The sequence below is a fragment of the Trachurus trachurus genome (genome assembly GCF_905171665.1).
Source record: "Trachurus trachurus genome assembly, chromosome: 4".
NCBI lineage: Eukaryota > Metazoa > Chordata > Actinopteri > Carangiformes > Carangidae > Trachurus > Trachurus trachurus.
In genome coordinates, this window is record NC_139898.1 from 4257912 (window position 1) to 4282514 (window position 24603).

Below are 24603 nucleotides of genomic sequence, written 5' to 3' on the forward strand. Positions count from 1 at the left end.
ACACACACACACACACACACACACACACACACACACACACACACACACACACACACACACACACACACACACACACACACACACAGCATCATTCTACCACTGTTTTAGTGAAGATTTTGAGAGATGTGAAGTTTCTAAAGTTAGCACTTTCACCACAAGCTGCTGCAGGACGATTAAACGTCCACTGCTTTCAAAATAAAAGTCCTTAACAACGTTGCCCTTCACAGCCATCAAGTATCCTCCATTTGTTCTTCAGTAGCAAGACAGTTAATCTTAAACATTTCTCTCAACTATTTTGTCTTCCTTTATAAAAAATATTGTGTGTGTGTGTACATACTTGTTGCTGAACCAAGCAGGTTTTTCGAGGCCTTGTCCTCTGATGGCTGGTAACCTGGAGGATAGTCTGAGGATAGAGACAAATATAAAATGCTTAAAAAATTCACACAACTCAATCTTTTAACAAAGAAAAATATATCTAATGTAAAATCAAGATGAGAAACTGAGGGCAACATCATAACCACACAGGAGAACTGGAGGGACATTTTTAAACAACAATGGAAACTCCATGTGTACATGTGTATGTGTACTATGTGCACTCTAAATGTATGATGTATGATGTGGTTTACCAGTCTCTTTATGTACGTTTGTACTTTCCCCATGATATTTTTGCACTCGTCTGGTCTTCATGTTCATTGTTTGATTGTTTGTTTGTATACAAAATCAAACATCAATAAAAAGTAAATGATAAAAAAAAAAAAAAAAATCACACAACTATATTAAGATCCCCTTTAACATTAGATTAATGCTATTCTTCCATTGAATTTCACAATAAAAGTCACATAATGCTCCCATAATGGACGGTGGAAACTCTGCCACAAAAGGAAAGCTGACATTAATGGTTAACTTCAGTTGTAGATATTTGGTGAGTGAGTTGGATGCCTCTTAAAGCTCCCTTGTCGGTCCAGGGACTTGCAGCACTTGTACTGTGACAGGTGAGGCAGCTCATACACTTTATTTAAAAAAAAGTAGTAAGACAACCTGTCACTAACTCACCATAGTCTTCATCCAAGTACTCCAGTCTCTCTGAAGGGTACTGGGAGTCTGCAATCTCCTCATACTCCTCCACCATGCTGGTACCAAACACCCTACACAAAACATACACACACACACACACACATTATGTTACACAACCTTCCTACAGTAAATGTTCAGAGTTGTTATTAAACAGCAAGGAGGAGGTGTCATCTTTTCTGAGGAACTAAAGCTGTTTAAAACGAGTCAGGATCAGATTAGATGAAAAATGAAACCAGACATCTCAGTGATGTCTATATGTATACTACTGTATGTAATTCTTCTTTAGAGTGTCTGAATATAAAAATAGTTCAATAAATCAATACTGGTATGTGTGTCCATAATATTAGATAACATACAGCCTCCTACAGACGCCAGTTAAAGTTTTTCAGATTCCTCCCTCTAAAGATGTGGTGACGAATCACCTTCGACCTTCTAGTAAAAAAGTGGGGGAGGGTTTTACAGCCCTCCGACTCCCAGCGGCGCAACAAGACCCCGATGACCCTGGCGCTGTGGGCCAGGCGTGCAGGTACACGTGCGCCTGGCGTTAAAGAGGAACAATTAGTCTGTGCCTCACACTCGGCACAATAAGCCCCACGCCGTGCTTACACTGCAAACATAACAAAGCATTTCTACTTAATTCACTTAATCTGCTGCTGCTTGGACTCTGGTTTCCAGTCTACATCAGAGAAACTTGAACTTTGGAGCAAATCCATGTGTAAAAAAAAGATAAAAACACAATAATCTTTCTAAGCACAGGGTGCCAACAACCACTGAGAGAAGCATAGGGGGAGAGAGAAGAGAATTTGAGTGATCTAATAGTGCTGCAGTTCCAGTTGCTAATATACCGCAGGGCAGAAGTGAAACACTTTGGTTCAGAACATATGGGACATTAACCAGATGGAGCAAATCACATAAAGGCTTCAAACCTTTTCTTTTCTTTTTAAACTATTTTTTCTTTCTTTTTTAATGTATTTTTTTTTATTTTACTTCTCTCTCTCTAAATGTATGTAATGTAATATAATATTATTATTTTATTTTGTCATATATTTAACAAATGTACAATAATGTATTTATATTGTTTTTTTTACATGGTTCTTGAATGTAAGTGTAAAAAAGGGTAAAAAAAAAAAAAAAGTATACAAAAGGAAATTTATATGTCATTTTACTGTTGCGAAAAATGAATAAAAATTCAGTTTAAAAAAAGAAAAAGAAAAAAAGAAGTGAAAGTCCTTATTCAGTGTTGCTTTTTCCTCCAGAATAAAAGTCAGTAATTTAACATAATCTTGTAATCTTTATCGTGTATTGTATGATTCCAACTTTGTCTCAGCCCCAAACATCATAAACACGACCTACTTGGAGAAAGCAGATTGGGAAGAGCCACATTGTGTCTTACCTGATAAGACTGAGGGGACAGAAATGTTCTGATCCAAAGTGCGAGAGCAGCTCAACCTGCGGGGAAAACAGACTAAATTTAAGACAAAAAAAAAACAACAACAAACATTGTCCACAATGTCACAGCAGAGCCAATCCCACCGCATACACCCACAATCCACCAAACACATGAAGATTAAGACTAAAATTACCAAGCGTTGACAAAATGGTGTGCGTGCATGCTCTACTTGTTTAACATCTGTCACATGCATTAAAAGGTGCGCTGCCACAGTTCACCTATTACAGTGTACCACCATAGTGTGTTTTCAAGGCACATCATGACCTCCGACAGAGAGAGAAGAGTGCTAACCTTTATGTACTTGATGAACATCTGATGCGAGAGGAAGACAGGAGAAGGACAGGAGGAGAGAAATAAAACAAGAGAAAGAGATCAGTGAAGACTGATTCAAGCTACAAGCAAGTCAAGGATCTGGTTACAGTTCGACTCTCACACAACAAACGCACTGCTCACATGTTCAAGGTCAATGTTCTGTCACAGGCACGATACAAGAGAAGTTTTCTAACGAGCAGGTAGGAAGGAGCAAAAGCAACACAGAGAGACGGACGGACGGACGGAGAGACGGACACAGACACAGACAGAAAGACGGACTGAGGACAGATTTGAGACATCAGAACAAGTTTGAACTGGTTGGATCAGAGTGATGCTGCAGATACTTTCCAAACTTTCACACAAAATCAGTTTATGTAAGAAAAACCTATTTCATAATCGAGGACATGAATCACAGCGAGCACCCACACAGCACCCACAGTCTCCACATCAAAAGAATAATCATCTGAGATCTGAGCAGAGCCAGTGGACATGTGAGCAGAGAGACAGCCCAGGAAAAACACAGAGAGCCGCTCCATTACATCACATCAACACTTGTTCAAATGAACGCAGTCTCATATTGTCCTGTGGACAAAAACACATCTGGTGCAACGAAAAACCATTGATTTGGTTTGACAATAACTGAAACCAATGATATCTTAATTAATTATTAGTCAGTCAGAACAGAGAACAGGCTTAATGAGACTGAATAAACATAGTGAACAACACTGAGCAACACTTAACAAAAAGAGTGTGAAGTGAAGTGAAGGGACACTAGTGCGTGTGAAGTGACTGTGAACTCTACAGAGGGTTCTATCTATCTGACACCAGGCACAAAGTGCAACACAAGTGCATTTGTTTGGATGTAGTTGCTATTTGTCTATTCTGCCCACCCATGATGTTCATATACCAAATTGACTTGTACTTATCTGTGCACCCATGGGTGTGGTGGTGTAAGGATCATTTTCAAAAAGCAATATGTGCCAACACAGGTGTGCAACACAATGTGCACACACTCAGGCCTGTGATTGGTTATTTTCACGATAATTATTTTGAACCATGTGCCTGGTGAAGTGACCATTTCTGGTTCTGTAATCAAGATTAGATTAGATACGATTAGAATGATAAAAACTAAAACTTTAAAACTTTGTGAGCAGAGGAGAGACATCTACCATCCTTTAAAGGGATAGTTCAACATTTTGGCAAATTGGCCCATTGCCATAATCCCTATAGTTTTAGGAGTAGGTTTGTTACCTTTAATTGTCGGTGCAAGCTATTTTTCGAACGGCGGAACAGAGCTGCTCAGAGCTACGGAGGCTAGTTGGATTGTGTATTTGATGAGTTTGATTAGGGAAACCAAGAAATCCCATTAGCCTCCGTGGCGTAGCTCTGAACAGCTCGTGCCTCTGCTCCGCCGTTCTTGAAAAAGCTTGCACCGACAATTAAAGGTAACGAACCTACTCCTAAAACTTTACGGATTATAGCAATGGGCCAATGCCAAAATTTTGAACTATCCCTTTAAGATCACACACTTTCGTCCTTGTATCTTCTGTGGCCCAGACTACAGCAGACTCAGCCCAGTCACTCATGACACCCTGATGCAGTGTAACTGTGTGTATCTGCCCTTTAGTTCCTGGAGGCGAAACTCTGTCATGAGCTCACACCCTGACAGTCATTCACATGTCCTCATCCAGTCCGGGGAGGGGGTTACAGGCGGCGCTGACAGCTTGGCTAATTCACCATGAAGTCATGAGAAGGTCTCTTGAGTTTAAAATACAGCCTCAGCCCATGTGTCTGAATGTATCTACTGTATGTGTATTTGTCAGCTCGGCTGTGTTATAACACTGAGCATGAATGACTTAGTTGTTTCTCATTCCTCTCCTTGAGCCATAAATGTACTGTTCTAGCAGTAAGAGGAAAGAGGCAGTACCTTCACGTATTTAGCGTAAAGCTGTTCATCCAGGGGGAAGCTCTGGACGATGCGCTCGTCACGGGCGTGGAAGGTTCCCAGCTTTACCCACTTGTTGGTCGGGTATCTGCAAAACACAGCAAACAAAGAGTGAGACGTGCGTTTCCGAGGGCCACCCCCCCCGTGTGCTTACAAAACAAATCTGGCACGTTCTCAAAGGGCTGGGCATGAATGCCTCACTATGACTACAAGTCTGTCCTGCCATGCCAGATGGAGGACTTTATGACGCTAGAATTAAAGCCTGCGGGTGAAATCCCTAAAGCAGGGACAGCAGCAGTTCTGAGTGCACAGAGAGAGCTGGTGATGGAGGAGGGAGACGATGACTTTAACCGGTATGATGCTGTGTGAGGAGTTGGTAACAAGTGCCCCCCTCAGTTAGATTTGTCCTCCCCACCTTTATATTCAGAAAGCAACTTGACATAAATAACTTGGACAGATAAGTGAAAGGAGGTGGTCAATATTAACAACCTGGAGAAGAAGTGGTCAGGGTCAGTGGATCTATATTCTCTAAAAGTGCCAGGCTAGAGAGCCTTATTGGATGGAGAATAAACATTTTAATAATGTATTTGGAGTCAACATTTTAGATGTGATTCCATGTGCAATTGTAAATAAATCAAGCTTGTTATTAGAGAAAACCTCTGGAGTAGTCTGGTCCTCAAACATACTCCATTTACCGTATTGACCCGAATATAAGACGGTATTTTTTCAGTCGAAAAAAGTCTGAAAAAGACGAGTCATCTTACATTCGGGGTCTAGATATTTATATGCAGCCACATCTGAGAGGACTGAGGCAGTTCCTCCTCAGTGGGGGCGGGGTCGTCATATCACATCGGCTCCAGCCGCGTCGTCTCGCTCTCTTTTTTCGATCCTCTCATCAGCTCCAAACTCACTCTTCTATATTTCACTGATACTGAAAACATCTAATTTTGTCTTAAAGTATTTTTCCAAAAACAGGTCTTGAAAAAGGGTGGTCGTCTTATAATTCAGGGTCGTCTTATATTCGGGTCAATACGGTATCTTTACTGGTTTATTTGGTTTTAAATGCACACAAAGCTACATGGATGTATAATTACTGACAGTGTTTTTATTTGTTTTCATGTGATGATTATCTTATGTTTATGTGTATGGGCTGCTGGATACAACAATTTCCCTATGGGGATAAATTAAGAATCTATCTTTCTTTCTTTTGTAAAATGTTGACTGTGAAATGAATGCTTTTCCAAAGAAAAAAAAGAAAGAAAAAAAGGAATAAAGAAGAATGTATAATTTGGCTTCATTTTGGTGCATTTTAGATTTAGATTTTTCCCCAAGCTACAGCTTTGTTAAAAATGCTGCATTCACACGTAGCTACTGTATGACTCAGGCCCAATGCCACAACCACAGTTTTCTGTTAGTGCTAACAGTGAGTCAGGCTGATGCATGTGAAAATCTCATTCTCCCCATTGAATTAACTGTTAATCAGCTGCAGATGACAGCGTACTGGGACTGCAGCTAATTAGCATACTGTGACACTAAAAGTGCCAGATGAGGCTTTTTTTTATTTTTATTTTTTAAATTGGCCCCAACCTGCCTCAGCACCTGTGAGAACATGCCGATTCCAGTGTTGTTTGTAATGTGTTTGTGTATGTGATTAGATTAAGGTTAGGGTTAGAAACAAACCTGTCACTGATGGAAACTAGAAAGTCTTTCGGTGTGGATGAGAAGAGCTCAAAGTTAGCAATGTCCAGCTGCTTGACTTGAATGGGTTCACAGAGCTCTATCACAAACCTAGAGGGAAGGTGACACAGGAAGGCCATTAAAAGATAAACTCTGAGTATGTCAAATACAAACTGTACTCCTGTACTGTGTGTCGCTGAACTCACCAGATTTTGTTGCTGCAAGGGTTCAGCATGTATAAGTCCATGTTTTCCATGAGAATAGCTGAAGTGCTCTGAATAAGAGATAGAAGAGTCATAGAGTGTGAATTAGGATCCACAATCATCATCACACTTTATTTAATTTCTTATATAAGGCTGGTAAATAAATTAAATGCTTCGCTTCCATGTAAAAAAAGACTGTAAATTGAGTTTCACGCATTTGCTGACACAACATGACAGCATGACATCTGTATCCCTAGCTGTGTGAGTGCATGTGTTTGTGTGCAGATGACAAGGGGGGGGGGACACAGTACAGGGGCGATGTGTGTTTAACCTTGGCCTCGTTGTTGGCAGAGAGGATCTTGGCACCGCACTCCACGGACGCGTAGTTGTTCTTGAAGTTTTTTTGGACCTTCTTCACAGGAGTGGGGCAGCCGCTGGCTGAGGTATGGAGAGACTGACCTGGACAGAGGGGAGGGGCACATTAGTGGAAAAAGAGCATTGAGCACGGAGAGGAACAAGTAGATGGGTGGGGGGTTACGCAACACACATAAACACACGCTCCGTTGGCCACTGCACATGGCGTGCACACGGACAGAAGAAAGAGAGAGATGGAGAGAGAGAGCGACAGGAATAGAACATGAGGAAGGAAGCAAAAGAACATGTAGAGGTACACAGTGCTCAGAAAGCTGCAGCATGACAGACAGACAAACAAACAACACACTGACATGACAGGCCGTCTCCTTCAGAGGCCGTGCTGCAGCCTGAGTCTGTGTCATCAAGTCAAATCAACATCATCCACTTCTCTTTGACTTTGCAGCTTTGGGAGAGCAGAAAAACTTCATGGACCTAATGGGACACTGCACTTTAAGTCTCTCTCTCCCCGTGCATCTAAATGTGCATGTTAATAATGTATGTGTGCACTTACTCTTCTCCTTCTCCACCTCCATGACTTGTTTCTTCCACTCGTCGAAGGTGGGGATGTCTTCTTTGCTGGGCACTGAGGGATCGGTCTCTCCCACGGTACCGGCCTCCCCTGCCTGGAACACACACAGCTGTGTCACACACACACACACACTCTCTACAACAGCAAACCTACTGTCTAGTAGTGTGTCTTTTATAATAAGAGGCAAAGAGAAAATCTACCTCCATGTTTTCTACTTTAAAGACATCAAGACAATGTATCACAGTTTACACAGTAATAATAAGTGAAGTAAAGGAGTATTACGCCCATTTTTTCAGATCCCTTCAGCGGCACATTACAAACTTCAAACCATTTCCCTAATTAAGCATGATTAAATCAAAGCTTCAATTACCATCTTTAATGTTTGCCCATTAATTGATAGTAGCTGCAGCTACACACATTCGTTTTTCATTCTGACTGAAGATTTTGTTTTACTGGTTTTCACGGGAAGTGTTGGATGCGTTCCGGTGTTTCCATGTGCCGCCCTGTTTCCTCAGAACAGCTGTGCGACATGCGCAAAAATGCTGAATAAGTCATGTGAGGAGAGATGCATGTAAATCAAGATCAAGGACATGTGCAGAGAGCACGCAGCCAGAAAGGAATTACGCTCAATACTTTCCATGTTTTTTTTTTTTTTTAATGCATTTATGATGAGGTTTGAACTACGATTAGTTTAAGGCTGTTTATTCTGACTGACGTGTTCATGTGGAGCAGTTTTTATCCTGTTTCTGTTTGGTGACTGCTATCAGGCTGTTGGGCTCCATGTGAACGTACCTAATGAGCTTTCCAGTTACTGTAGTGACAGTGTATGTGCCAGGTCTAATGGTGCTGACTGGATCTCAACAAAATAGGATTAAACAGCCTTCTGTCTGCTCAATCCTCTGTCACAACAATCCCACTGTTAGCATAAGGCTATACAACGTCCCCTACAAACGTACTGCACAACCAACAACACCGCTCACGGCAACAATAGGAAAATAGCTCATTCATTTGTAAGTTTAACTGAATGAATTTGACATATTACAGTGGAAACAGTTCATTGTGATCATAGTGGATGTTTGTGTTGTATATTATGACATGAATTTAAAGATGAAGTAACAGAAACTGCTCTGACGCTGATGGTGTTGTAGCTGCTGTATTTATTGTTGTTTTTTATTTCTTGTTATTCTGTTTATTTCAACACATTCTCCTACATTTTTTCTGCCTTTTCTTTTCTCTTGTCATATCAACCATTTTGTTTTTTATGCATCTATCTGTTCTTGGGTTGGGTATTGAAAATGTAACAAATTGAAGCAAATTGAATTGTATGTATGTTTATGAAGTTTCTATGCACACAGGACATTGTATCACTGTAGGGCATTCATGAAATTGTGTCTTTTGGCTCTTTATGTCAGTTTTGAATGTTTGTTTTTATTATTTCTCCATGTTTCCTTTTTTCTCTCACTACATTTTATTGAAAACTCTAATAAATTATAATAATATAATAATAATATAATAAAATAAATATTCTGTTTATTATGAATGGGTTGAAAGTAGAAATGAATCGCCCTTCTGGCACTAATAAAGGAATCTGAATCTGAATCTGAGAGTGAAAACATGACATACCTGCTGCTGCTGCTGTGAGGGGACGATAGTAACTCACTGTTAAAGTCCCAAAACGTGAGCAGAGCAGCTGGAGGCTCACTGAGCTACAGCAGCTAGATATCACATGGTCTGCGAGTGTGCACAGTAAACACACGCACACAAAAACACACACAGTGAATTGTGAGTGCGGGCTGAGACCATCGTTACACACTCGGACTCCAAAAAACCACATACAAATATGATTAGTGTGATAAGAGATAAGAGCTACAGAGAAGACTGTGCAAACGGACGGTTTAATGAGTGGATTATTTAAACAGCAGTTGTACAGGAATGATTGTGTGTGTGTGTGTGTGTGTGTGTGTGTGTGTGTGTGTGTGTGTGTGTGTGTGTGTGTGTGTGTGTGTGTGTGTGTGTGTGTGTGTGTGTGTGTGTGTGTGTGTGTGTGTGTCTCCCCTCTCTGTCACTGTGATCACTGCGAGCCGTTTCCACTCTATTTCCTAAATACGACTTAAAAGCCGGTTTGGATGAACCGCTGAGCGAATCACTACGTCCACTGAGGATCCATGAGGAGACTCCACTCCACAGAGCACAGATCAGCTAACACCCCCCCCTCCTTCCCCCTCCAGCCACCACGGCATTGAGGAGCACTGAGCTGTGAATTATTTTTTGATGAATTATGTAAGCGCCCTTTTGGACCTCACAAGAGCGTCTGAGCCTAAAAACCCCTCAAACTCAGACGGCTCTTATGTAAACATGGAACTGCAGATTAGTCACCAGATCTTCGCTCCCAAACAGCTGAATGATGCACAGAGGCAAACGTGGATGCAGGTCGCAGGTAGAGTCCACAGTTTTAATTAACCTTCATCCATGGTAAGAAAGAAAGCTAACCGAGGGCGGGTTGACTCAGCGTTTGCTACTCAGAAGCTGCCCTTTTGCTAGAACAGCTGCTCACACATTGAATATTTATAACAGCAGCAGCAGCAGCAGCGCTGAGTGAGCGTGTCCACTTTTTTGTTGGAAAAAAATATATGACGCATGATCAATTCATCCTTTTGTCCCACTGTCGTCACATCACCTGGACACAAACGCCCACTGTGCCCTGATCAATAAAAACACTGATTGCCCAGGAAGTTGATGATGAGTGATTTTCCCCCTTTGTCCATGTTTAAAGTGGCATAGTTTGGGCACCTCTGGTCAACATTTCTGTTAATGTGAATAGTTAAACAAGTGGAAGATGAAATTATCTTAAACATGAAACACGCTTTTGCAATATTTTAATCAATATCAGTGTATTACTTTTGTTTTCTTCAATTTTAGAGTGAAAAAGGTAAACAAAGCAGCAGCCTGCAAAAGAATGGGAAACCCAGGAGACTTGAACTCTCAGATAACTTTGACCAAGGTATCAGACAAGATAGAAGAAGATATTTACTTTTACACTGTGAAAGTCTCCAAAGGGGGGGGGGGGGGGGACTAGCTACTAACTATGCAGGGTGGCCAAACCTTTGCTGCAGGCCCTTTTCCTTTTCTGTCATTTTGAACATGTAAAAGATGAAAATAAAAAAATACAAATATTGTGAAGGGAATGTGTCGTCTGTAACTTTATGCCTTTTGGAGATCATTTCATCTTCCACTTGCAGAACCGTTCACATTAACAGAAACTTTGACCAGGGGGTGCCCAAACTTTTGCATGACACTGTATGTCCAGCTGCATTATGAAGGAAGCTTGTATATTTGGCTCTTGAATAATATCATATCAACAGACATGTGAGAAATACTTGGGAAATCCAAGCTGCTGACTGACCTGCTTTTCTTGGTGGTGGTCGGAGTCGTTGGCCTCCCTGTCCAAATCAGACAGCCCATCCTCCAGCTCCTGCTTCTGCTGTATTTGTTGTTGTTGTTGCTGTTCGTGGTCCACGTTGCCTGGAGCAGACTGTACCTCTGCTTCCTGGTCTGACTTCTGGACGATGCCAGCCTCGTCCGCACTACAGTACAGACACGGGGCCAATGGGGGAGGAGGGAGGAGGAGTTGGGCGGGATGGAGAGGGGAGGAATAAGGATAAAGAAAGGTGAAGAACATGAGTAAGTGAACAGTGAAGTTGGGCACATTTTGCAAAAAAAACAAAACAAAACAAAAAGGTTCAGTTTATGTGACAGTATTGACAGTCCTCGGTTGGGAGCAGGCAAAACGATGGAAAAAGGAAATGAAATGTAAAAAAAAAAAAAAAAAAGCGTAAGTAAGTGGAGAGCAAGGCCAGCGGTCGACGGTTGAGCACAGCAGAGAGGTGCAGCTTGTACCTGGATTACCTGTCTCTGTGCTTTGATTGGCTCCTGGGGGGGTTTGGAAACTCACCTGAGGAGAGGGCTGCCAAAAGGGGAGTTTTCACAGGTTGCCAGTTCGGGGGGAATGACCCCGCACTGTGAGTGCTCAGCAAAGACAAAGCTGTCTACTGGGAGTTCATCTCCTGCACTGGCAACCCACACTGCACTGAGGGGAAAGAAAGGACATGGCGTTTACCACACCTCCTTACACTGGGGGAGGGGAGAGAGAGGAGGATGGGAGATGGGGGGAGGGGGGACAAGAGGAGGAGACAACACGACACGATGCAGGAGGAGAGAGGGGGAGGGAGAGGAAGAGAGAGAGAGAGAGATGGATGGACAAAGGGATGGAAAGGAGGGGCAGTCGACGTGACACATCTTAAAATGTCCTGATGTTGACAGTCTCTTTGAGCTGGAGGGGTTGGACCTTCTCCTCTGATCGGGGTCAAAGTTTCACTTCCACACAGGTGAGTTTCTTCTTCAAGTTCAAAGTCCAGAGAGAAAAAAAATCTCATGTTCATGATCAAGTTCATGCAACTTCCAACCAAGCTTCTCAAGGCCTCCAGGTCCATGAAATGTGAAATATCCAGGATAACAGAGCGACTCTCCTTTGGGCTTTTCTCTCAGTGTGCAACCAGTCATTTACAGTGAAACAACAAAACCATTTGAAAACCAACAGAAAACTGAAGGAAACAAAAGTTAACCAATGAAAACGTCAAAGAAAATGTGCGATGTCTGACAAATGAATGATCTGTACATGATGTCTGGATTGGGTTGAAATTGGCCTTAAAGGGATAGTTCAACATTTTGGAAAATTGGCCCATAGCCATAATCCGTATAGTTTTAGGAGTAGGTTTGTTACCTTTAATTGTCGGTGCAAGCTATTTTTAGAAAGGCAGAGCAGAGCCGTGAGCTGCTCAGAGCTACGCTACGGAGGCTAATGGGATTTCTTGGTTTCCCTCATCAAACTCATCAAATACACAATCCAACAACTCCAAAATACTCTGGTGGACAAGTTATGACCTGAACATTCACCACGCTATGAGATAATAACAGAACGTTATGAGACAGAGTTGTTTTCGAGGCAAATGCAGAGACTGCTTGATGAAAAACTGCCCCCAACAGGAATGCCCAGGAGGAATGCCCTCTGTCTCATAACGTTCTGTTATTATCTCATAGTGTGGTGAATGTGCAGGTCACAACTTGTCCACCAGAGCGTTTTGTAGTTGTTGGATTGTGTATTTGATGAGTTTGATGAGGGAAACCAAGAAATCCCATGAGCCTCTGTAGCGTAGCAGCTCGCGGCGCTGCTCCTAAAACTATAGGGATTATGACAATGGGCCAATTTGCCAAAAATGTTGAACTATCCCTTTAACCATCATTAGAGGAACAGATACTCTATTGGAATAGAATTTGATTTCACCAATGTGCCTGTTCTGCCAACTTCTAATGCCAGAGACCACGTCTCTGAGTTTGAGGAAGTGAATCTCATCTTACCCTGTGTGGGCTCGGCCGACGCTCTGTGAGGTAGGTGTGTTGTCAGCTTCATCTGGGGATGTGGGTGGGTGCGAGTCCGGACTGGGATGTGCAGCGGGGGCGTCGCTGTGGGTTTCTGCCTGGGTTGGGGGATCTGCGGAGACTTGGCCCTGTGCTGGAACTGGTTCTGGAGTGGAGGATGCTGGGGGTTCCCGTTCGTGGTCCTGGGTGTCGGTCTGCAGGTCTGAATCAGTGGGGGGGTCCGCTTGGGGTTGTGGCTCAGGAGCAACAGGTACAGTATCAGACTCCGGTTCTGGCTCTGGCCTCGTCTCCTCCACCTCAGCCTCCTGAGGATTCACAGTCTGGAGGAAGGAAACACACAAACACTGAATTCACTGAATTCACTGCTAACACTTTGGAATGTATAGGGAGAATAGGGGTGTGAATTGGCAAGAATCTTGCGATACGATACGTATCAAGATATAGGGGCAACGATACGATATATTGCGATATCATAAGCAAGATATGTTGTTATTGATTTTTTTTTTTTCCTTTTTTGACTGTGCTCAGTTAGCTAACGCTTGATCTCATTGTTCCGTTGGAGCAGAGGAGTTTTAAATGCAACTCCGCCATGAATGTTTAGATGTAAATTGTTAATAAAAGAAATCGATGCAGTGCTTTGGAATATTGATATTTTCTTACAACCCTAATCAAGAATAGAAGATTTAAAGGGATATTTCAACATTTTGGCAAATCCGCCTATCGCCATAGCAGTAGGTTCATTACCTTTAACTGTCGGTGCAAGCTGTTTTTAGAACGGCGGGGCAGAGACGCGAGCTGCTCAGCTAATGCAACGGAGGTTCATGGTATTTCTACGTTTCCCTCATCAAACTCATCATATACACAATCCAACAACTCCAAAACGCTCTTGTGGACAAGTTGTGACCTGCACATTCGCCACGTTATGAAATAATAACGTATAATTATGTAACATTACGACACATGAAGCAAATACTCAGAACTACTTTCGCTTTTGAAATCACTCTGCCGAGCAGCTGCGTTGGGAATATAGTTTCAGTTACGTATTGACTTCGAAAACATTCATAGCGTGGTGAATCATGTGCAGGTCCCAACTTGTCCATTAGAGCGTTTTTGGACTGTTGTTGGACTGTGTATTTGATGAGTTTGATGAGGGAAAGCCCTGAAATACAGCACGCCGTGTAGAGCTCATGTCTTCCCTGTGGATCTCGAAACAGCTTGCATTGACAATTAAAGGTAATGAACCTACCCCTACAACTATAGGGATTATGGCAACAGGCGAATTTGCCAAAGTGTTGAAATATCCCTTTCAAGATGAAAAGCAACAGTGACGAGCCTGACATGTTTTTGTAGCCTTGATAGAGGAGTTCTTCTTTATTAATGTGCAGTCTGATGGATAAAGCAGTGACTATTGAAATTGAAAGACCTCTACTCATATTTCAAAAAAAGCTTTACAGCCTCTCTCTTTCAGTCATTCACTGCACTGATTTCTTCCTTTAACCACCTCCCTCACTTCAACACATCTCCACTGTTTATTATCATTTTATCTTAATCACTTGCTCTTTATCTGTGCTTCTGTGTTTCCTCAATCATAATCAGAGTGGTGTGCGTTTGTATGTTGTGTAAGGAGGTTTGTTGTTTTTGCATTGCATCATTCCAGCATACAGCACTGTGTACCATTACTGTACAAGTAAAGTCTGACTGATTAGCATACTATTATATAATACACTATTATGCTAATAGTGTATTATTTTAAAGGACAGGTGTGTGGTGTTACCTGTTCTTGGTGTGTGTTGCTATGTGTTGCCAGCTTCTCTAGTGCTTCCCTCTCTGCCTCTAGTCCGATATCGTATGATGTGTGTGTTGTCCATTCTTCCACCACCTAAGAAAAAATAAAGAACACAGATTTAAAACATTATTCACCACATGCTCCTCTGCTACATTCCAGTGGCAGACAGACAGTGAGGCAGTGAAGATCTGCTGGCAAGACTTTATCAATGGATTGTGTTGATTTAAACAAACGCATTTTGTGTGTGAAAATGTCAGATGCAGAAGGTCTTTGCATCTCAGGTTCAGAAAGAGCCCTTTTGTGGACGCACAAAGAGTGTGTTATAAGGCCCGACGACAGACTGCCAGGCCTGTTGAACCGAGCTGGCACGCCTGTTTGCTGGTGGACCACAAACAATCATTTCCCTTCTTCTTTTGCTGACACATGCATACCACAACAACGCGCACTTCCCCAAATTATCACGCAGAAAATACACACACATGCACACACAGCTCTGAGGGGCCATTCATCAGGGTCTGAGGATGTCTGATCTGGACCACCTGAGGCAAACTGGTTTTACTGGATCTCTCCACTCTGCGGGGGGAACGGTAAATAATATCCAGCCGTGGACTTAAAAAAAAAAAAAGGATTACCGGTATGTCAACATTAGTGAGCCACAGAGAACTGCTGCAGAAAGAACAGAAAGGCTGAGTATAGGGATGTCACGAATCACAATTATAGATTTCCTTGGTACGATTATTGTCAGAAAAATAATCATGGTATTACGATTATCACGATTATTATGCATCAATAAATTTCACAACACTATGAATGTGTAAAATCAAATATAGACTAAATATAATTACATTACTAATCTCTTAATATAGGACCAGTTATTAATGCCCAGGGGTAAGTGTTTGAAATATTTAAGTCATTAATTGTCATCTATACCAAATATTTAACATTACAAATGACACGCTAACATTTAAATTCCTATCAATTAAGTGTTATGTTAGTTAAAGCAGAAGTAAGCGATATTTTTGTGTTAATATAAGTCTTAAATAGTTATATTTTCCGACAGCAATCACTTACATAGAGTGTTTGGACCGAAACACGGGTCTGTCAGTCACTCTGCTCTGCTCTGAGCTGAGGAGAAAACTTTTCTCGTATCCTACAAGTTTTATCCAATGAGGAGAGAGAACAGCATGAAGGGCTGTGTGTGCAGCCAAGGGATGCGCATGAATGTGGTGACGGAGGGACGAGGACCAATAGATCCATGACGAGGGCGGGGGCTGCTAACTCCATCGGCTGACAAGACGTTATGGTGCGTTCAAGGCAGCCCGTAACTTGTGTTTTTCCGACCTGTGAAGTCATACCAGTTCGATCAGTTACGAGTTCACGGGTCAGAAGTTACGAGTGGCCGTTATAGTGACTTTCACAGGTAAAACTGGTCGGAAAAACACGAGTGGGTGGCCTGGAACGCTACAAAGTCGTAAGTTGTGACTTGAAGCTGTAATTTACGGTTTCAAAAGCCTACCTGGAACGCAGCATTAGCCAAAACGACCGGATCGCTTACTTCTGCTTTCAATGGACCAATATCTGTGCATTTTCCTTTACTTTGGTGCACATCTGCCGATATAGTTCCGACAATCTTTTTCGGAAAGTGGCGGTATTTAGGAATCTTTACGATCACTTAATTTTGGCATTTAATACCGCGATTAATTGTGAAAACAAGTAACCGTGACATCCCTAGCTGAGTATTGTCTGAACTCTGATCTCAACCTATATCACCACCATCTCTGTGACTTATTGTACAGAAAAGCCCATGTTCCAGACAAGGTGTACCCGAGCTGCTTTCTAGGTAACCTCCCTCCTAGAAGCCGCTCCAGCTATACATTAACGTTACACAACAACGTTATCAACATACAGTCAGACAGATAAGATACAGTTGGCCGACATGTCTTATTCTTCAACACCTCCTGAGTTATGAAGACTTATGTAACACCCTCGGCCTCCCACCACGCTCAACCTGCCCCACCCCCCTCTCCGCTCTCCCTGCCTCCTCCTTTTCCAGGGGTTACTGGGTCAGCTCAGTGCATAACTCACCCACCACCACCACCACCACCACCATCACTCTCATGGTGTTCTGCTAACTCATGCATTTCATGGCGAGCGGTGAGGCTAATAATACTGTGCACCACCGGCCAAAAAGATGAACCAGCACTGTCAACCACACATATTCATCAATTTAAATTAGTGGTGGCCACTGGCCTGCACCATATGAGCATCATGTGCGATGTGAGATGACACTGTTCAATTCTGCGATAATGATCTGACTTGCGATACATAAGCAACACTAAAGTGTGCATATTGTTTGTTTGTTTGTTTGTTAGCTACAAGTTCATTTTCATCCGTCGTCCCGTAGGAGGAAATGTAGAACATAAAAATACAAAACACAGAACAGCATCTTCAACCACAACAGTATTAAAAAAACATAACTCAGGATTTTATTGTTGCTATTGTGTCTTTAATAGTGTGAATCTATGTATGTGTTATGTGTCCCACCGTACAGCCCTGATTGTGTGAAGGCATGGCGCCTGTAAATAGGCAGGCAACCTTTTGCGATGCGATGACTGAAAATAAGATTTATTAGAATTTATATAGAATTTATCGGTCAGCCATAGTGGTGGCTATTAAAGTCAGGACACAGTTTCTATATGGACTGTTTGGATTTCCTAGACCTTAAGAAATAGTATAATAAACCTTCAACAACAGTGTGCAGCAGCTGTTGTCTACAGACCTCTTGTTGCGTGGAGTCCAGCTCCTGCTCGTGCTCGTGCTCGTGGCCGACGGGGTTTCCGTCCCCGGCTGACTGGCCTGAGCCAGACGAGCTCTGCTCTGAACAAAACACATGTTGACTGGGGTACCTGCAACACACAGAGGGGAGCGTTTGTCAGTTGTGCATGATGACAGTGAGTGTGACCAACGTTGCTGGGCTGCAAACACCAGAACACCATATAGCCCATCCCCCTCCTTGTTTCTCTCCTTTGTTCCTTCCTGCCTCTCAGCCTGAGCAGGGCTCAGTGTTGCTGCTGCAACTCTTTCAGCTGCCTCCAATTTTAGATGATCAACTTTTTGCAGCCTAATCTCAGTTTCATGGCCTCTGTGTTTTGCATACAGTGCCTGGCTTCCTGTTCTCTGCCAAGGTTTCCTATGATGTACAGTACACAACAGCAGCTTTTTACTGGCAGTGCACTCCAGGCTAATAGAGCCTGGACTAATTGATGCTTTTATATGCATGCTAACATGAGCATACTGTCCTTGGATTGAAAATATATAGTTATATATATATATATACACGTTTCACTGGTATGCTTTGCAACAAAATAAACATGGTTATTATATAACGAGTCACTTTTCAGGATACATACACAGAATTATCAGGTTTACTTCCCTATAGACTTTGCTTTCTTCAAAGTAACCCCCTCCGGCTTTAACAACAGCATGGCATTGCACAAGTTTTTTAAGGTATGTGCCACTGCCAGGAACTGCATTCCAAACTTTCTAAAGTTCATAAATGAGCGACTGCTGATTTGTGGTATGCACTTCTCTGACTGATCAATCCAATCTGTCCCACACACACTCAACTGGAGAGAGGTCTTTTACTTTGTCAGGGTTATGATTGAACACAGTTGAGATTTATTTGGATTTTTGTAGTGAATAATGCAAACTGTGATTTGTTTTAAGTTGTGACTCTTACATCTTCTCAACCCTCTTTTCTTTTGGTAACACTTATTCAGCAACTGGTAACATCACTGTATTATCTAAAGGTAAAGTGATGAAAATGGTGCATATGAATGAAAGCAAAGTCTGATCATACAGTAAATAAACCCCAAACCCATAGAACTCATTCTGTTTTTTAAGGAAGGCATTGTGAACAGAAACTTGAAGTTGCTTCCAAACTTTTGGCCCGTAGTGTAGAATATATTTGAATGCAAATATTGAATACTGGATGACAGACAAGGCAAAATAAATAGGGAGGTGATGTGTAAAAACCATCAGACATGAGTTGATGAAAAGGCAGACAGGAAAGATTAGAGTGATAAGAAATGAGAGCAGAGAAAGATAACGAGAAAGAGAGAGGGAGAGGCAGCTGGTTCTCGGTTTCTTTATCAGTAAATTTGAGATAAAGTGACGAATCAAACAAGAGAAGAGCTCTGTCCAAACACGCTCCCTTTGCTGTAATGCAAATGCACGCACTACATCTTAGGCTTCTTTGAACTATAACAAGTCTGCCAGCTATTAGACCAACTCATCTCACAGATTGAGTTAAACTGTGAGGAGCCAGAATCACACAAAGACTTTCTAACACACCGGACCCGTGGATTAGATTACTACATTAGTCTTAATGTGTCCATATATTTGCAGGTTCTATTATGAGGAACCACAAGAACAGACATGCAGACTGTACACACACTAAGAGGAAGACAACACGTTGCATCAGTGTGTGTGTATGAGAGATGTGGAAAGACACAAAAGCTCAGACAGAAATGCCATGTGATTCTGAAACTGGAGCGCCCGCCACCCCCCCAGCGGTCGAATATCAATGTCAGGAAAGAGCATGGACACATGGACAGGCATGTTAGCGCCCCGACAGCCTGGCTGTCAAAAGCTGGGAGATGAGCAGAGACACACAGAGAGAGACAACCATCTGTGCTAGTGGGAGTCCTGTCACTCAGGGAGCCTCCTGAGCCCCGCTCCCCTCGCTTTGTTACCATTAGAGGAGATTAAACCATACGATCAGAGATGACTAGAACATCTGGATGAGCGGGAGGACCTTTCGAGAGCTATGTCGTACATGACATCCAATTTATGAGCAAACTAAAATTACTACCTTGCGGCCGTTCGCCCGCGCCAACCTACAGGTCAAGTATCAGGAAATATTGTGGCGATCTCTGCCTCCGCTCCTGAGTTACAGTGTTGAATAATGGCCAGCAGTGTCCGAGCAGGACGCCGTGATGTCACGGCTGCTTTGACATTTGATCTTTTGTCGTAATTAGTGTCATCACGTCGTAATTTCGGTGTATCAGACGTTTCTTTGAACTTTTGTCAAAATCAATTCTTGAGTTGTGGCCACAAATGTGTGTTTGTGAAGTCACTAAGACCTGGACAACTGAGGCTTTGTACCAAATATGAAGAATTCCTCTCGTGTTTAGGATAGGCCTGTCACAATTATGACAAAACCACCTGATCAGTTATTTGAGCCGACCGCAATCATTTTGCATAAAGGTTCAAATCATTTCCATTCATCTGTATAAAAACAGCTGGATGAAACAAACAGAGAAGTCACATTTCCATCACTGTTTCCACATAATTTTTTTGGCAACCCCTGTAAAGCAAAACCCTTGCTATATGTATATATAAAAGAATAATTATAAGGCTACGAAAACCAAACAAATTTTATTTTATAGCGATTATACTGTACACTTATACAAATATATTCATGGGTAGTATATTCAGATTTTGCCAATAAACCTTGCCAATTACACACTGGACCTTTAATGCCAATAAATGGCTCTTCTTCACAAGGTGCATCTGTATTATTAAACTATGTTTAGACTTAGGTTAGGTTAAACTTTATTAAGGGGAGGCGAAATTCAGTTGTCACAGCAGCATATTAATATATATCATGCACTATATAAAATTCACAAAATATAGAATACATAAAAATACTTCAAAATAGTGTGCTCTCTGCTTGCTGGATAAAAATAAGAGGCTAAAAGTTGCAAGTGCAAGGGGTAAAACTGCTACAGCACTTTCCCCACCTTGCTTATACCATAGTAGTGGCATAAAATGATCAGAAAAAGACAATTAAATCATTAATGGCTCGTTAATGGCACCATAGGTGCAGAGCAATAATGATAAAGTGTTAATCTAATCAGTGGAGCCAATTCAGGCCAAGTCAACGTGCTTCTTACCAAATTTATCAGAGAGTTTTCAGACAAGAGCTCTGACCCTGTACTGAACATCAGGTCAGGAGGAGGAGGAGGCTCTGCACAGAAAGTCATACGTCTGTGTGTGAACGTTAAACATAGATTCAAAGGTCATGTCTTGTGTAAACCCTTTTCTCCTCAGTTCTAAAGGAGACCCAGACACAGCATGACATTTACTGTTGTCCTTTAGGACCCTTATTCATGCTCAAATGTGCATGTGTCCCTAAAAATGTTAACACCTCATAACATACTTACATATTATACATGCCTCCTTCTAAAGGGCTGCTGGGGAGGGAAACTTCAGAGTGTACAGACACTCAGCAGAACATATGAACCATGAGCTAATATAGACTCCTTGTTAAATTTAGATCCATAGCTTGAAGCAACGTTGTGTTACATTTCAAATGTTCCCCGTGTCCCCCTCCACTTTTAACCACACACACACAGGGACATACAGGGATGACACCCTCCACATGCTTTGCTGAAGATGCCACCGAGTTACATAACAGTCAACTGTAAATGCCAGCAAGTTATAAGGAGAACACGTAAATCCTGCAGAGAAAACACCTTCACTAATGACTCCACTTTAAATGATTATTTCAGTTTGAGGCAAAACATCGAGTGAAACTAGTTCTGTTTCGATTAAACTCAGCATTGGACTGAATTACTCAGCGATTTGAATATCGCATCTGATTAAAAGTGTGATCACCTTACATGTTGAGTCAAGTCAGTCAGTCCAACATGTAACGCAACACACCCACAGATCCTCACAGGCCACAATGTTAACAACAGGAAACAACAACAGCAGCAGCAGCAAAGTTAAAGCACAAATAAGGAACAAAAAGAAGAATTAGCTACAAATGTGCTTGATCAGATTCCTTCCCACTTCTCACACAACACCTGTGTAGTCTTTAAAACCCTTTACTATTTTGTATGTGTAATTGTGGTCTGCCAGTACATGTTTCATACTGTGAGTCAATCAGCAGATGGTTGAGCGAAAGAGGAAAAGCTTGAACTTAAAGAGGCAGGTCAGAAAAAGTGAATGGTGCTGTAGTTAGAGGACGTTATAATTACTGCATTACATATCCATAATTACCACTTCATTAATGCCTTAGCGATTCGTCTGTATTCTGATCTCCACACTTACTGTAAGTGTCTGTTAGAATCCAAGGATGTTCGTGCAAAGGAAAACATGTTTTATCCATCTCCACTGGGTAATTATCAATAACTGGAAGACACTCTTTAGTTTGTAACATGTTTGAATTCATTAATTCATTCATTCATTGGTCAGACCTCTGCAGCTGTATGGAGAGTGTGTTACATGCTGCTGAGTAATTCACTGCTGGCGTCACTGTGCCAGCTGCCACAAAGCTATGGAATTGCTGAAACATTTAGCCAAGGTCTCACATCATAGTCTGAATACTTCACCGATGATTATTTCATAAGCAAGGTCTCCTATAGGTCCTGCATGTTCAAAGAGAGAAAGCTTTGACTTTGCATCGTCTAGTTTCCCATTGTTCAGAAAAGCACCTGTATGGGCTTTACCAACTACACATAGCCCATAATTTATCATATTCTTAAAAAGCAGTTGAGTCTGGTTTCAAACACATGTTAACTGGTAGCACAATGACAGCTTGTCTCCCCCTGCACTGACTGGAATAAAGGGGGAAAATGGCCAAAAGCACCTTTCAAAGGCTTCAATCAGCCTGATACAAAAAAAAAACACTTAAGTGGCAAACAGATGACACACCACAGTGCAAGTCACAGAGTAAACAATCCTGTGTAAACTTCCGTGATGGTTAATGCAAAATCTGACTGACATCTGCAATGTGAATGGAAACTGCAGAGGCATGTATCGCTATTCAAAATGAATATTTAAAACACAAAGATTAAGTATAATGTGGGGCAGTTCAGAACCGCAAATATCCTTGCACAAACTGAGCTACGTGGAAACTCCAAAACCAGTTTCAATCTGCCCCCCCCAACGCTCCTCGTCATGAATGAATGGAGAGACGTGAGGTGTTGACATTCCTTCTGGAAAGAGGGAGAAAAAAAGCGGCTGCTCCGGAGGATCTGCGTTGGGGGGCGTGCTGCCGTGACCTACTTTTTTCCATTTAAATTGTTATGCAACAGTGGGAGGAAAGCGGGGGGGCAGGGAGGAGGACTCTGGTGACCCACAAATGGAGTGAAGAGGCAGAGTCCATGAGCAGAGTGGATGTTTAAGTGTGTTTTCTATGTTACATACCAGTACTGGGTCACTGCCAAGCTGATGAGAGCCTGAGGCGAAGCTAATGAGTCAGCAGCCTGCAAATACTCTTTTCCTCATTCTCTCTCCCCGTTTCCTGTCCCACTTCACAAGCACCTGGGGATTTGAAAGTCTTTCTGTCCTTTACACTCCTCCTCCGATCACTGAAAACTGAAATGTTGTAATATTGCTGTAAGAGCTGAAGTCCACATTGGGGCCCCGAGTGATTTAATCGGCCAATTATAGCCATTAAAGGATAATTGTTAATTGGCCAAAAGTTGGCCGATAGACGCCGATGTTAACACTTATGCCCTGCACTTTAGGAGTGAAAATATATGATATATGGTTTTACCTAGGAATGATGTCCTTGTGGGGAAGGAATGCATTCTGAACTAGAGAATGCATTTCCTGAAGGAAATACGGGCGAATGCTGAAAGCTGGAAGCTGAATGAGGAGGAATAATGGAGGACCTACCTACCGATAATAATAAATTCAGCTTTACTTTGTTTTTGCACATAATTTTGTATTTGTACTTTTTTTTTGAAAAGCTAAATATTGAAGGGGCTTGTGATGTTCAATTAGATCTGTTCGCTGCTCGAACCACATAACAATTTGTGACAATAAAAGTATTTGAAAATAGTAAAATGTTCTGCCTTCAATTTATATCTTTATAAAAACAATGTTTTAATGTTATCGGCCAGTATATTGTTTATTGGAAAAAGCCGTATCAGTCGGGCCCAAGTCGACATTATCATTACACTGTCTGTGCTGGTTCCGAGCAGCCAAATCCCCTGATATTTCCTGTTGGCTTTAGGAGCTTTCAGACAGCGGGGACGCAGACATAACTCCACCAAACCAATTGTACAGCACCGTACCAACACAAACCTGCAGAGACAACAGGCCGAGGGTGGCTTCATCTGCCAGCAGCCAGCTGTGATCTCCTCTCAGGCAGGAGGATGTCTGACTCTGCACAGTCACCGAAGGTTTTAAAAGACATGGTGCACGACAACATGTGTGAGCTCCTGTGTCTAAGTATAGAGTGCGTGTTGTTGCGTTCAGATCTGGTATTAACATCCTGCTCAGGTGATCCGGTCACCGGTGGACAGCTCTTCAGGTGTGAACACACTCGAGATGCATTCAGGACACATCAGAGATCCCATCGCTCAGTCAGACCACATTCAGAGGAGGTCTGGTCCTCGTGTGGCAGTGTGTGGACACAAATGTGTCCTGACAACACTGAAGCACAACACAGTCTGATTAGTCCCAACTAGGGATGTCACGATTATAGATTTTCTTGGTACAGTTATTGTCAGAGAAATAATCACGGTATTACGATCATCACGATTATTATGCATCAATACATTTCAAAACACTATGAATGTGTAAAATCAAATATAGTCAAAATATAATTACATGTAATCTCTTAATATAGGACCAGTTATTAATCCGCCGGAGGGAAGTGTTTGAAATATTATAATAATAAGTCAGTAATTGTCATCTATACCAAATGTTTAAGTTTATTTTTATCATTTTTTTACAATACAAATGACACGCAAACAT

General features: G+C 42.0%; 1 protein-coding gene across 3 annotated transcripts in view; it reads right to left on the bottom strand.

The window, feature by feature from the left end:
- suco (SUN domain containing ossification factor) overlaps positions 1 to 24603 on the bottom strand; it is a 54990-nt gene that overhangs the window by 13409 nt on the left and 16978 nt on the right. The window contains exons 2-15 of one of the 3 annotated variants that reach the window (XM_083970602.1): positions 17606 to 17732; positions 14815 to 14919; positions 13020 to 13360; positions 11557 to 11691; positions 11008 to 11188; positions 7587 to 7698; positions 6993 to 7120; positions 6665 to 6732; positions 6462 to 6569; positions 4764 to 4869; positions 2816 to 2836; positions 2468 to 2523; positions 1054 to 1145; positions 338 to 403 (exon numbers count right to left, since the gene is read on the bottom strand). In XM_083970602.1, coding sequence (XP_083826728.1) covers positions 338 to 403; positions 1054 to 1145; positions 2468 to 2523; positions 2816 to 2836; positions 4764 to 4869; positions 6462 to 6569; positions 6665 to 6732; positions 6993 to 7120; positions 7587 to 7698; positions 11008 to 11188; positions 11557 to 11691; positions 13020 to 13360; positions 14815 to 14919; positions 17606 to 17732 — 1646 coding nt within the window. Of the gene's footprint in view, positions 1 to 337; positions 404 to 1053; positions 1146 to 2467; positions 2524 to 2815; positions 2837 to 4763; positions 4870 to 6461; positions 6570 to 6664; positions 6733 to 6992; positions 7121 to 7586; positions 7699 to 11007; positions 11504 to 11556; positions 11692 to 13019; positions 13361 to 14814; positions 14920 to 17605; positions 17733 to 24603 lie in introns of those variants that run through there. The other 2 variants (XM_083970600.1, XM_083970601.1) reach the window with 2 other exon arrangements.